At 41.4% G+C, this 14,374-nt stretch overlaps 1 protein-coding gene across 3 annotated transcripts; it reads left to right on the top strand.

Annotated features, from left to right (window-relative positions):
* Nucleotides 1–3,316: 3,316 nt before the first annotated feature.
* Nucleotides 3,317–13,430, top strand: LOC115158118 (CTD small phosphatase-like protein 2). Of its 3 annotated transcripts, none has more exons than XR_003868621.1 (11): nucleotides 3,317–3,632; nucleotides 5,456–5,585; nucleotides 5,681–5,815; nucleotides 6,656–6,767; nucleotides 8,477–8,588; nucleotides 8,720–8,806; nucleotides 8,939–9,001; nucleotides 10,668–10,747; nucleotides 10,982–11,089; nucleotides 11,195–11,290; nucleotides 12,470–12,490. XR_003868621.1 is itself a non-coding variant. In XM_029706677.1 (11 exons), the coding sequence occupies exons 1-11, from the start codon at nucleotides 3,537–3,539 to the stop codon at nucleotides 11,565–11,567; spliced, it is 1,056 nt and encodes a 351-aa protein (XP_029562537.1). In that variant the 5' UTR covers nucleotides 3,317–3,536; the 3' UTR covers nucleotides 11,568–11,603. The 3 variants fall into 3 exon arrangements, 2 of the variants coding, with proteins under 2 accessions (XP_029562537.1, XP_029562536.1); XM_029706677.1 differs by lacking the exon at nucleotides 12,470–12,490 and adding an exon at nucleotides 11,550–11,603 and having other exon boundaries at nucleotides 10,963–11,089; XM_029706676.1 differs by having other exon boundaries at nucleotides 3,322–3,632; nucleotides 10,963–11,089; nucleotides 12,470–13,430.
* The last annotated feature ends 944 nt before the right edge of the window (nucleotides 13,431–14,374 follow it).

Here is a 14,374-nt window from a genome sequence, read left to right on the forward strand (position 1 = left end):
CCTCATTTGTCACAACACAACTGATTGGCTCAAACGCATTAAGGAAAGAAACTCCACAAATTAACATTTAACAAGGCACACCTGTTAATTGAAATGCATTCCAGGTGACTACCTCAAAAAGCTGGTTGAGAGAATGCCAAGATTGTGCAAAGCTGTCATCAAGGCAAAGGGTGGCTACTTTGAAGAATCTCAAATAGAACATATATTTTTGATTTAACTACTTTTGGGTTACTACATGATTCCATATGTGTTATTTCATAGTTTTGATGTCTTCACTATTATTCTACAATGTGGGAAATAGTAAAAATAAAGAAAACCCTGTAATGAGTAGGTGTGTCCAAACTTTTGACTGGTACTGTGGTTTATGAAAGTTCAATCAGGAAGGCTGGTCTGAATGGCTTGTTACTTAATTCATCTTAGTAAACACAATTCACATTGCTTCCTATGTCACTCATCAGCATGTGTTTTATATGGTAATGATTAAATTGTTACCTCAAGCAAAGCAGGTATCCTTTTGGATGGCTGCATGTTGCAGTTGGTCGGAAGCAACTGCAGCGACTTGAAGGCGACTTCATCAAAACCAAGGCAACTTCAAAAACTGCATGACCGTTGATCACATGATTTTTGTAAAGTTCATGCAGTCGACATGCAAGTCAGACAATTTTTATACCCATATTGCAACACATTTTAAAAGTCGGTGACCAACGTTGGTCAATGTCTTCACAAAAGTGATCCGCTCTAATGCGCCTGTTGACTCGGGTTGATTCTGAACCACCACCCATTGTTTACAAGTGCAGCGTTACAAGGGTTGTCACTAGTTTCCACAGCCACTTTCTGGTCTTCATTTAAAGTTAGCAGTGTTTACTCATCTCACATGTACATACTGTTCTATTCTACTGTATTTTAACCAATGCCACTCTGACATTGCTCAATCTAATATTTCTTCATTCCATTATTTTACTTTTAGATGCGTGTATTCTTGTGAATTGTTAGATACTACTGCACTGTTGGAGCAAGGAACACAAGCATTTCGCTACACCTGTTTAGGGATTTCACAGGACAAAGAACGCATCCATCAACATCATTAGCCCCAGTGGGCATGGAGGTGGATAAGGCTGTTGGCACCATTTCCCTGTTCACGTGACCTGGGGGCAGGACCTTTGTTAGGAAGGCAGGATTAGGCCGCAGTGTAACTCACACCTGGGGCTCCCGAGTGGCGTAGTGGTCTAAGGCATGGCATCTCAGTGGCCATCTCATGGCATCTCAGGCGTCACAGCAGTCCCTGGTTCGAATCCAGGCTACATCACATCCGGCAATGATTGGGAGTCCCATAGGGCAGTGCACAATTGGCCCAGCGTTGTCCGGGTTTGGCCGGGGTAGGCCGTCATTGTAAATAAGAATTTGTTCTTTACTGACTTCCCTAGTTAAATGAAGAAACAATTTAAAACACTAACAGATAAAGCATTGAGCTTGCCAATCCTCTTGATAGAGGCAATGGTCACCAGAAACACAGTCTTAAGAAAGAGGTTAAGTCTATAGTGTCTTAAGGTTCCAAGTGAGGTCTAGATAGTACTCCAAGAACCAGATCCAAATCCCATTTGGGAACTGAGGGGGCTCTTTAGGCGCGTAATCGACGGACTCCCTTAAGAAACCTTGCCATGAGTGGATGCCAAGTGGACCATCATGCTCTCCATCATGACATGCTTAAATGACTGCTGCGTACACCTTAATTGTGGATACAGCCCTGCCAGCATTGAACAAAGACCTCAAGAACTGGACTGGGGGGGGGGGGTTGGATATCGATAACCAGAGGGGGCACTGTGTGTTCCTCTCTCTATTGTCTTTATTTTTATCCCCTTTTTCCTCACCCAATTTCGTGATATCCAATTGGTTGTTACGATCTTGTCTCATCGCTGCAACTCCCCAACGGGCTCGTGAGAGGCGAAGGTCGAGTCATACATCCTCTGAAACATGACCCACCAAGCCGCTCTGCATCTTAACACCTGCTTGCGTAACCCGGAAGCCAGCCGCACCAATGTGTCGGAGGAAGCTCTGTTCAACTGATGACTGAAGTCAGCTTGCAGGTGCCTGGCCCGCCACAAGTAGTCGCTAGACCGCGATGAGCCAAGGAAAGCCCCACCGGCCAAACCCTCCACTAACCCGGACAACACTGGGCCAATTGTGCACCGCCCTATGGGACTCACTATTCGGCGAAGAGCAAGCATCGCCCAAAATGGAGTATACTCTACACATTCAACGGAAAACTCACCTATGGAGTCTTCACATCCACTTCTCGCTCACCTGCGTAGCTGAGGGATGAAAAGAGGAAATGATGCTACACGCCCAGGTATTTATAGAGGGTGGGGGCATGCGCATCATACCCTTGGCATGGAATTACTCTGATATCAATATCTCGACTCATCCTGCCGCCAGGCGGAAGGATATCCCATTGAGTGACTAGCATAGACCCTCAAGCGAAGTAGAACTAGTTTCAGGCATTTATTTTATGCTTGCTACATTAGGAGTGTCGCCATAAGATAAAGTATTAATCTTTATATCGGTGCCATTATAGTGTCTGTGACGGCATGGGCAGCACCATTGAGGCTACAACCCATTGGAATCCCCACCTAGTTGACTACTTTAAAATGGCAGAAGCATGGTGGAAGTCCTCAATGGCCATGCCCATGCTAAAAAGGGTTATATCCATGATGTGTTCTCTATTATCTCTGAGTGTCACCTTGTTAACATCCAAAAGCGAAAGTTGTGTCATAGGCTCTCTTTCCATAGGGGAAACACTCTTTTCATACCTTTTCGGTACCTCAGTGACTTTTTCGTAGCAGGTTAGGAGACTGAGGTTAATGTCAAGAAGGGGGTTAGGGTTAGCGAAAATCACTTTGTATCGAAGTGGCATGAAAATAGGGTATCCCACAGCAGCAGTAAACAACAGAGTTTCTAAACACAGAGGCGCAACATCGCAAAACTTCCGGGAACGCTTGTAAAACAGAACAAGCAGAACAATCAGGGTTTGGGGATTGAGAAGTCAATGAGAGAAGTGAACAATTCTTCCTTAGTTAATTTTCTAGAAATCTAAAGGCACAACCTAGATTCGAGCTAATGTCTTAAGTAGTTGAACATGTTAATACTCCAATCTCAATTTTGTCAAAAATAACTTTATATCGACAGAGTGCCTTTGATTTTCTGGCCTTTACATGCACAGTTCGGCGCGAGACGACCGTTGGACCCGATGACGTATTCTGCGCATGAGTTTAGCTAACCAACATCGCCTACAAACGTGATCGGGGATTTATATCGGAGAAGCAGTTTCTGCTTATCTGCATACTGTACTGTCTTTGTGTGACCCTTTCCGGTAGATTTAAAAAAACTTGACGGCACAAGAACGAATGGGAAACGACAGACAATCACAAACAGGAACTGGTTTTTTTCTCTCGACATTTTGAGTAGGCCCAAGATTATTTTCACGAGCTGTATAACGAGTAATGTTTGTGTAGCTACACAACACATTTCAGTTTGTGAAGATGAGACTTCGGTCTCGAAGTATTGCTGACCCTTCATCAGCACGGTTTAACAGTCGGTGGAACTCAAAGAGAGAGGCGCGGAACGTAACAGAAAAGGTAAATCGATAAAACTGTTTTTCCAGAATTGCTTGGTTTAATGTGAAAACTTCGAATGCGTATTACGCACTATCGTTGGCGAACAAACTACAGTAGCTAACTGGTTTAACGTTAGCTAGCTAATGGTTGTCAATTGGTTATATCGTAAAGATTTATGAAAACACATTTTTGGACCTAATTTAAGGTTAGGGTTATTCGTAAGGTTGGCAGTGTGGTTAAGGTTTATAGTCAGATGATTATGAGAGAGATTGTAGAAATAGGTGGGTTTAGTTTTATGACTTTGTGGCTGTGGTAACTTGTGACGACCCCTAGCTAGCCGACTGGACATGTTTGTACAATTCGAAAAGTAAAACAATTACGCGCTTGCGTACATGTGGCTAATCGACTTATGGTGCTTTCACAACAACTGGGAACTCGGAAAAATAGGTCAAATCATGACGTCAGTGATTTTCAAGTCGGAAAGACGGAGCTCTAGAAAGATGCCCGAGTTTCCGACTTGGAATTTCGAGTTGGATGACCATTCAAAACGTTTTTCTTAGTTGTCTAGAACGCTCGGAAGTCGGAGATTTCCAAGTTCCCAGTTGTTTTGAACGCGGCATTACAATGTACCCCTCATTGCAGGGGCAAACGGAGCAAAACGAGTTTCCAATGGACAAATTCAGGTAGGTCCCTTCACCGTTTTCTTCCGTTTAAAGGGTAGGTCACATTTAGTTTTTACCTACCAAAGACGTAGTAACGTAGTTGTAGTCACGATCTGGTTACCTATAACTACAAACCGTTCAGTTTTAGCGTTTTTAAGTAAATATTAACTTATTTTCGGATATCTTCGGAACTACCCACAATGCACTTTTTCTCAACGTCATACGGAGAACATTTCCTACCTCGCTAGTTCCAGTTTGGTAATGTTAGCTACTAACCATGCTAGCATGTAATTACATTCCAAACCAAGTGTTGGCGCTGGTAAGCTACCATGTACATCTACAATGAAACCATGTCCTGTGTGTTTGGTAGTTGAGCGAGTGAGTGTTAGAGTAGTTTTCATTTGTAGCTAGTGCTGTAATACCCACAGTGCAGTACTAACCACAAGGATGGGGTTATGACTCATTTGTGGGCCAAAAATGTGAAGCAAACTGAAGTCGGAACGGTTTGTCCGGTTGAAGCTAGCAGTATGGGGACCATGCTCACGTCTACTGTATGTGATGCTCGTTTCACCCCGGAGGACTTTGATGGCTTAGTATAACCAGTGGAAGGCAGGGTTGGGGAATGATATTCTGAAAGAAACCAGGTTCTGTGCTGAGCGTGAATGTGAAGCCTGTAACCTATATTACTATATCCTATTGGTTAGCTAGCTGCTTCTCCTGGGCTCTTCTTTGACTTTGGTAGCTAAGTCAATCGGTAAGTCGATTTCTCTACTTTATCTGATGGCATTTTTTGTGTTCTGTGGGTTCCTGCCTTTGCTAGACTGGTTTTTCCAAATAGATTTATAACTAATTGTGTCTGTGGTTGTTCTCTAGCTAGGCTAGGTGGCTGGCTAGCTAACTGGTTAGATGGAGTTTATGTATTTTCAATACTTTGGTTTAGTTTAATGTAGCTGTAAGCTAGGTGTTGATAGCAACTGGCTGACTCACGCAGGTTGGTAGGGCTAACGTTATGCAAGTTAGTAGGGCTAAAATTAGCAGGCTTTGGTAGCTAACTCGGCCATCAATCGGTAAGTCTCCGCTCTCTCTCCGTCATTTAGGTGTAGGGGGGCATTCTGATCCTTTTGATGAGAACTTTTGGCTACTTTTTCATACTGTTGTCACAATTATATTTTCTGTGTGTAGGATGAAGAGGTACAACAGCCAGACGACCAGTCACTCTACTCTGATGATATCCCCACCGCTACAAAGCGCCCTCTTGTACACGGGCGTGGGAGGAAAAGGGTGGCAGCCCCAGACTATGAAGAAAGAGAAGGTACCTGTTTATTTTGGTGAATGCAATTGCTCTATTGACATTTATTTAAAAATGGCAACTCAATACTGACTGAATCATTCTGTATACATTTCTAGATCTGGGCTTCAAGACCCCAGTTAATGTGCGCCATCACCGGGTGCTGTCGGAGCTAAACCCCACCTCTCCCCTCAATTCCACTGTGCGAAATATCTACTCCCCCGTTGTCCGTTTCCTCACTCCTACCAAGGAAAGTAAGTATAGGTAAAGGTTGTATATCCAATACTATGTTCAAAATTGCATAATTCCACACAAGCGGTACCGGAGCGCCAAGTCCAGGACCAAAAGGCCCATTAACAACTTCTACCCCCAAGCCATAAGACTGCTGAACAATTAATCAAATGGCCATACTGCTGCTACTCGCTGTTTATTATCTATGCATAGTCACTTTACAAAATACCTTGACTAACCTGTACCCCCGCACATTGACTCAGTACCGGTACCCCCTGTATATAGCCTCGTTATTGTTATGTCATTTTCTTGTTACTTTTGGATAAAAAAATATCACTATTTAGTAAATATTTTCTTAACTCGATTTCTTGAACTGCATTGTTGGTTAAGGGCTTGGAAGTAAGCATTTTACAGTATTCAGTGCATGTGACAAAATTAGACTTGATTATTTCGTAAGCATACGAGTGTGTGTGTTAGCTTTTGTATGCAGGTGGGATAGTCTGCCTGAAAGACCAGAGGCTAATTCATGGGTGTGCAGTTTTTCACAGCGTTCAGATAGAAATGTTTTGTGTAGAACAGACTTTCTTCATCTTGGAGAATAGGCCATCATGATTTGGCACTTTCCTGGATCCATTGGGTAGGCCTTTTTGTTTACAGAGAAACTGTCATTTGTCAGTTTCAAATAAACAAACCACTGTATAGGCTAGAAAGGACTTGCATAGTTTATCAAACATGCATTCCATTATGTGATTCTTGAGGCACGAGTGGATGAGGTCAGCACAGTAACATCTTAATTGGTCTAGTGATATACCAGGGTGAATGAGTCCTATTCATTTTAATCGAGGCAGTTTTTTCCTATTCAGATGTGAGAACCCCCAGCAGTGGTGATGTGATGAGCCCAGAGCAGTGTGTGTTTGGCTATGGTTCCATTAGCCTTCTCGCTGGAGATGAGGACCACAATGAAACTTTCAGCCCGTGAGTTATGCCATTTTTATATTGTGTTCTTGGTGCTGTGGATTACAATTATAGGGCTGCACTCTAGGGATGCACAATATATCGGTGAGCATATCGGAATCGGCTGATATTAGCTAAAAAATGATGTCTAGTTTGCTGATGTGCAAAACCGATGTCAAAGCTGACGTGAATAACGTAGGTAGATGACGCCATGAAGAATACAGCACTACACAGAACAAAAGCAGAAAAATACTAGGTCCACACTTCCAACAACTTAACAAGTTCAGGTTGAGCAGTCATTTGAAAGAGTAAGAAAATTTCAGCGAGACAACTCAGGCAAAATCCATTAACGGCAAAATAATGGATTTCATTATGCTATTTGCTATGGGCGTCACGACTGACATTTGGATCAGCGATGTCAGCCCCATGAGCATGCTGAGTCTGACAGCACAGTGGGTCGACGAGGATTTCGTACTGAGGAAAGCCATATTGCATGCTCAAGAATGTGCTGGTTCTCATACCGCTGCTGCCATTTCAATGGCATTTGAAAACATGTTTGAAACTTGGAAACATGAACACACTCCTATTGCCAATCGAACAACTGACTCGAGAAATAAGCTAATCAACTGCGTCTGTAGCAGACGTGATACCCTCTGTCATGGCATTGAAACGCCTGCTCAACAAAACTGCCGACACAGACCGTGGGGTTAAAAAGTACTGAAGGCTGTGAACAAGCGATTCGGTGGTATTCTCTCTGAGCCTTTTTACTGTGTTGCCACCGTTCTTGATGCTAGGTACAAGGACCGCTACTTTGACGCAGACAAGAAGCAGAGTTTACGTGAAATGTTACATACACAACTGGACAAGATGGAAATGGACACAGTGACAGTGCGCACCGAGGAAGAGAAGCCAAAGACAGACAGACAGCTGAAACTTCACTGCTTGACATGTATGATGAAATCCTCGTTGAGAATGAAATGACTGAAAAAATGAACAACAAAACAGCACAGCAAGTAAGTGAAAGAAATCGGTTTTGATTGTTTCACTTGTAATGGGGTACATTTCGTAAATGGAAATAAAATAACTTTTTGGTGTGTGTGACCTTTATTTTAACTAGGCAAGTCGGTCAAGAACAAATTTTTATTTACAATGACGGCCTTCCCGGGCCAAACCTGGACGACGCTGGGCCAATTGTGCGCCGCCCTATGGGACTCCCAATCACGGCCGGATGTGATAAAGCCTGGATTCGAACCAGGGACTGTAGTGACTCCTCTTGCACTGAGATGCAGTGCCTTAGACCCCTGCGTCCATGTGTGTGTTAACTATTTAACTGTACTAGAGTGCTTAAAAGGCCGCTGAAATTTAAAATATCGGTTATCAGTATCGGGGGGGGAAAAATATCGGAATCGGCCAAAAATGTCATATCGGCGCATCCCTTCTGCACGCCATAACATATATTATTAAATCCAGTGTCTACTTATTGAGTTGGATCACCTAATGGGGTTATATTAAAATGCAGGCTCAAAGAGTTACCAACAAAACCTCCGAAAAGGTATCAAATAACTTACAAGTTAGCTGGCCACCTTGACCAACTTAATAGTTCCTGCTTTGTGATGCACATCTGCTGAAATAATCCACTGCCCAGAATTGCTTTCCCATTGTCCGTGGTTCTGGAGGACTCACTCCCTTGTCCTGAAAGTAATTTGAATCCGTTGCATTGTCTTCTTTAGCTTCTCTTTCATCAAGAACATTCCATCCAAGTGCCAGCAATCCAAACCCTGCATAAGAGACATCCCACCTAAGACAAGGAGTACTCCCCAAGCCACGCTAGTTTTAGATCTGGTGAGTGTTGGGTTTAACTTTTTGAATTCAGTGACTAAACAAAGCATTTACCTGATTTATATTAATATTTATTTGATGTATTAAATCAAGCACTGTGGTACCAATTGTATGGAATTATTTCTGTGTTCTAGGATGAAACGCTCATGTACAGCTCTCTGAATGTGATTGAGAATGCAGAGTACACCTTCCGCACATGCTTCCAGGACAATCCGTACAAGGTGAGTGAATCAACCAGTTCCTTCTAGACTTGTAATGACTGGTGTTGAGTTTATTTTTTAAGTAGAATGAATGCCTGTTTTTTATAATGACAGTAACAGAAAAGATTGTAATATCTTCTCTTAACTCAATAGGTCTACGTGATTCTACGACCATATGTGAAAGAATTTCTGGAAGCCATGACAAAACATTTTGAGGTATGCTTCTAGGCTTGATTGCTAAGTTCTTGTGCTGTACACATATTTTTTGTTGTTGTTGAAACATAATCAACTTTTCCCCCCATTGTGGGGGTTCTACTAAGCTACAGTGCATTCGGAAAGTATTCAGACCCCTTGATGTTTTACAAATTTTGTTAGGTTTTTAGAATTTTTTGGCAAATGTTTAAAAAAACATACCTTATGTAAATAAGTATTCAAACCATTTGGTATGAGATTTGAAATGTACCTCAGGTGCATCCTGTTTCAATTGATCATCTTTAAGATGTAAATACAATGTGATTGGAGTCCACCTGTGGTAAATTCAATTGATTGGAAATTATTTGGAAAGGCACATACCTGTCTATAAAGTCCCACAGTTGAAAGTGCATGTCAGAGCAAAAACCAAGCCACGCGGTCGAAGGAATTGTCAGTAGAGCTCCGAGACAAGATACAATTCCACAGCATTTAAGGTCACAGCCTCCATTCTGAAATGAAAAAACGTTTTGGTAGTTCCAAGAACCCGATGGTCACTCTAACAGAGCTCAAGAGTTCCTCTATGGAGATGGGAGAATCTTCCAGAAGGACAACCAATCAGGCCTTTATGGTAGAGTGGCCAGATGGACACCACTCCTCAGTAAATGGCACATGACAGCCCGCTTGGACTTTGCCAAAAGGCACCTAAAGGATTCAGACCATGAGAAAAAAGATTGAACTCTTTGGCCTGAATGCCAAGCGTCATGTCTGGAGGAAACCTGGCACCATCCCTTTGGTGACGAATGGTGTTGGCAGCATCATGCTGTGGGGATGTTTTTCAGCAGCAGGGACTGGATCCTGACTAGTCTTCAAGGAAAAGCTGAACAGAGCAATGTACAGAGAGCCTGCTCCAGAGTGCTCAGGAAGTCATACTGGGGCAAAGGTTCACCGTCCAACAGGAAAACGACCCTAAGCACACATCCAATACAACGCAGGAGTGGCTTCGGGAAAAGTCTCTGAATGTCCTGAGTGGCCCAGATTGAACATCTCTGGAGAGACTTGAAAATAGCTGTGCAGTGACGCTCCCCGTCCAACCTGACAGCGCTTGAGAGGATCTGCAGAAAAAAATGGGAGAAACTCCCCAAATACAGGTGTGCCAAGCTTGTAGCGTCATACTCAAGACTGTAATCGCTGCCAAAGTCTTCAACAAAGTACTCAGTAAAGGGTCTGAGTACTTATGTAAATGTGATATAATTTTTTATATATATATATATATATATAAAAGGAAAACCTGTTTTTGCTTTATTATTGGGTATTGTGTGTAGATTGATAAGGGACAATATAATCAATTTTAGAATGTGGAAAAAGTCAAGGCGTCTGAATACTTTCCGAACACCATCGTGTTCGTGAGAGTCGTCTTTACATAAAGGGGTCATAATAGTTTGTAGGCCAAACCGTTTGGACGCTACAATTTTGTGAGAAGACCGATTTTCGGGATGTCTCATGGTCTGGCAAACACCACTGTAGCTCTTTCACCACAGATGTTGGATTGAGATGCATTCAATGTAACAAAAACATCTGGTTTAAACTGATGGATTCGTATAGGGATTTTTTTTTTGCTAATTGATTTCTGCAGGGGCATGGACCAACTCAAGGGGGTTAAGGACAGTTAATTAAATGTGTTTGTTTTCAGATGTTTGTTTATACATCTGCGAAGAAAGAATATGCAGAGAAAATACTGGACATTTTGGACCCGAAGAGGAGGCTTTTTCGGTATGAGAAGTTAACATTGTAACTTGTGTTGCTGTCTGTTATTTTAGCCATACTTGTTTTGCTGTATTGTTTTAGCGATATTGCAGCTGCAGTTTTGTTTACCAGAGACAGGCTGACAATATCTAATTTGAATGATTTGAGGACCATATTTCAGTTGATATTTGGATGTACTTTAATTGTGCATAACTCTTTTTTTGTTGAATTTCCTTTTATAGACACCGTTTGTATCAACAGGACTGTACCTGTGTTCTGGGGCACTATGTCAAGGACTTGGGTGTACTTGAGAGGGACCTTGCTAAGACAGTGGTTTTGGACAACGCTCCACACACGTACCCCTACCATGTACATTTGCTGTGATGTTATTCACTTAATTATAAAATGCTTTGTTGTTTTTTTTGGGATGCAGAGTGGGTTTAATAAACTTAACTTCCTACTTTATTTCTGCAGCTGATGAATGTGCTTCCCATCAAGAGCTGGTCTGGAAATGACAATGACAAAGAACTTCAGAAGCTCATCCCGTGTCTTGAGAGACTGTCAGGAGCAGTAAGTTGACAATGATTTGGTATCCCAACTCACAGGGCATAAAAGTATTTTTATTTTAGGTATTGTCTTTTTTAAAGAAATCTTGACATTTCCATAATTTGCTACCTATACTGAACAACAATATTAACCCAACATGTAAAGTGTTGGTTTCATGAGCTGAAATTATACATTTTCCATACGAACAAAAATATTATTTCTCTCAAATGTTGTGCACAAGTTTGTTTACATCCCTGTTAGTGAGCATTTCTCCTTTTGATAGGATAATCCATCCACCTGACAGGTGTGGCATATCAAGAAGCTGATTAAACAACATGATCATTACACAGGTGCACCTTGTGCTGGGGGGACAATGAAAGGCCACTCTAAAATGTGCAATTTTGTCACAACACAATGCCAGATGTCTGAAGTTTTGAAGGAGCGTGCAATTGGCATGCTGACTGCATGAATGTCCACCAGAGCTGTTGCCATAGAATTGAATGTTCATTGCTCTACCATAAGCCGTCTCCAACGTAGTTTGAGAGAATATGGTATTAAGTCCAACCGGCTTCACAACCGCACACCACGTGTAACCAGGCCAGCCCAGGACCTCCATCTGTCTTCAGCTGTGCGATTATCTGAGACCAGCCACCTGGACAGTTGATGAAATGGAGTAATATTTCTGTCTGTAATAAAGCCCTTTTTGTGGGGGAAAACTCATTCTGATTGGCTGGGCTTATGCCCACCCATGACTGCACCCCTGCCCAGTCATGTAAAATCTATAGATTAGGGCCTAATGAATATATTTCAATTTAATGATTTCTATGGATAAACTCAGTAGGATTGTTGAAATTGTTTCATGTTGCATTTATTTATGTTCAGTATACTTGTCTTCTAGGATTAAATCCAGTTTGACAAAACACGTCACATGCTACAGAGATCTAATTCGGGAAGTGGGTATAAAATGGGATCTTTGTGAAAAACATGTTCCCTTGGGTGTAGAGAAAGCAGAAGAACTAACCTTGAGTCAATCTCAAACACTTAGCCAGTATTCTACTAAATACCACAAGTCAAACTTGTCTTATGTTTGGAAATGTCGTTCAAGACTGGGCCACCACTTGTATTCCACAAGAAACATTTCTAGCAATTGACCTACCAAAGAAATAGTTGGTTTACTAATTTGAAATCACACTTTTTCTGTAGGATGATTTCCGGGAAGTACTAAAGAGGAGGACGGACCACTTTCACAGATTGCTCTCTGAGGATTGAGAAAAGGCTTCTGATCATCCTTATCCTGTAATGTGTTTTAATTGTGAACTGGATCTTTGTGTACTATCCTAGCCCTTCTGTATGATCCCTGAATGACCAGTAGGTTACTGATGTAGTGTGTTAATTTCAAACATGTACAGTTGGGATGTTTCCACACAATATCGCTCTGCAGAGCAAAACATTCCTAATAGTTAAAATAACAACTTTAAATGTTTACTTAATCATGCTAATTTATTGACAGAAAATAGCTTTTTAAAAGTGATGTACATATTGTTTAAGTGATTTAGTATGTATCACCTCAACAAAAGCCAGAGCAATTTCTGTAACTAACAGAACTATGATGGTATTTTTCAGCTTTTATTTGAGAAATGTCATGATTTAGTCTTCTGTTTGGATAATTCTGGGAATGTTTAGGCACATATCATCTCCCTTTATGCGTGCCATTTTAGTAGACCTGCACTGCAGAAATGTCACGAATGTGTAGCCTACTCCCAAGCTATGATGTTCATGGTTAGTCTATTTGATAGTTTTTTTTGTACTCATCTGTGAAATGTATATGGAATTCTGACAATGTATTGACCTGGAAGAATTAATTTTCAGAACTTGTCAAACTTGAACATATCCCCATCCCTCCTTTAAACGGACGGTCTCGCCAAAGCTACTGTGAAATTCTACACCCCGTTTCCTCCCACATGCAGTTAGAACCCAAAGACTGCTATGGTTGGTTTCCCTATTCTCTTACCTTAAGTTTCAACTTACTTCACAAATCGGTCACTCAGGGGTTGGCACATGGTCACCTTTCAGTCGACACAAAGGTCTGGGTAGGTTAATTTCAGAATGCCTTTGGAAACCTACATGTGAAGAGCTTGCAAATAAACTTTATTTTTAAGTAACTGATTTGTTTTTAAATCTGGGTGTGCATTACAGAATGTTTTTATTTGATTGATCACCTGCTGGTGACTTTCTATTAAGATTGAAGTAGGATTTGTTTTCGATCTGGACACAACATAGTCCCAACCCCCTGGTGTATAGGCTCCGCTTTTGATTTATTTGCTCCATATGGTCTGTGTGACATGGTATGGAGAAAAGTGTATGGGCGGCATCGTGATCCTATGGTGGGCAGGGGCTGAACCTTGAAATTTGATTGAGAAGTTAATTGTGCTAAAAGAAAAGTTGGCGGAAGGAAAAAACAAAGCTGGAAGAAATGTTACAAATACATTTAAACAGTAATTCAGCATCCCTCGAAAGTATGTAACTTGTTTTTTAGCATAATTTAGTAGAACATAATACGTGTGGGCGGCACATTCGCTGTACACTGTTGTATGGATATTTGGACTGCCTGGTCATATGGCTCACTGTACTATTTATAAACTAAACATTGTAGTGGTACAATCAGACAAATGAGGCTATCTTGTATATTGCTCCTCTTGTAATTTGAAATGGGAATATTAGATTTGTTCTATTGATCAATAGACTACCACTTCAATCAAGTATCCTTGACAACAAAGAAAATCACTAGTCACCTAATGATCGCAATTGGTATCAATTCATATGCAAATGCACATTTCTTACATTTTACATTTTAGTCATTTAGCAGACGCTCTTATCCAGAGCGACTTACAGTAGTGAATGCATACATTTCATACATTTTTTTTCTCCGTACTGGTCCCCCGTGGGAATCGAACCCACAACCCAGGTGTTGCAAACACCATGCTCTACCAACTGAGCCACACGGGATTTCTTCTACATTCAAGTTCTGTATGAGTTCAATTTTATGCCTCAATCTGTTTACCCACTTTTCAAAATCTGCACAAATGTTATAGTAGTTTACGTAGTAAA

The sequence above is a fragment of the Salmo trutta genome, chromosome 22, assembly GCF_901001165.1.
Source record: "Salmo trutta chromosome 22, fSalTru1.1, whole genome shotgun sequence".
NCBI lineage: Eukaryota > Metazoa > Chordata > Actinopteri > Salmoniformes > Salmonidae > Salmo > Salmo trutta.

Bases quoted from the DNA above. Each gene is read 5' to 3' on its own strand.
- LOC115158118 (XM_029706676.1), top strand. From the start codon at position 3,537: ATGAGACTTCGGTCTCGAAGTATTGCTGACCCTTCATCAGCACGGTTT. The intron at 3,633-5,455 runs GTAAATCGATAA...TTCTGTGTGTAG, and splicing joins CGCGGAACGTAACAGAAAAG to GATGAAGAGGTACAACAGCC. The intron at 8,807-8,938 runs GTGAGTGAATCA...TTAACTCAATAG, and splicing joins TCCAGGACAATCCGTACAAG to GTCTACGTGATTCTACGACC.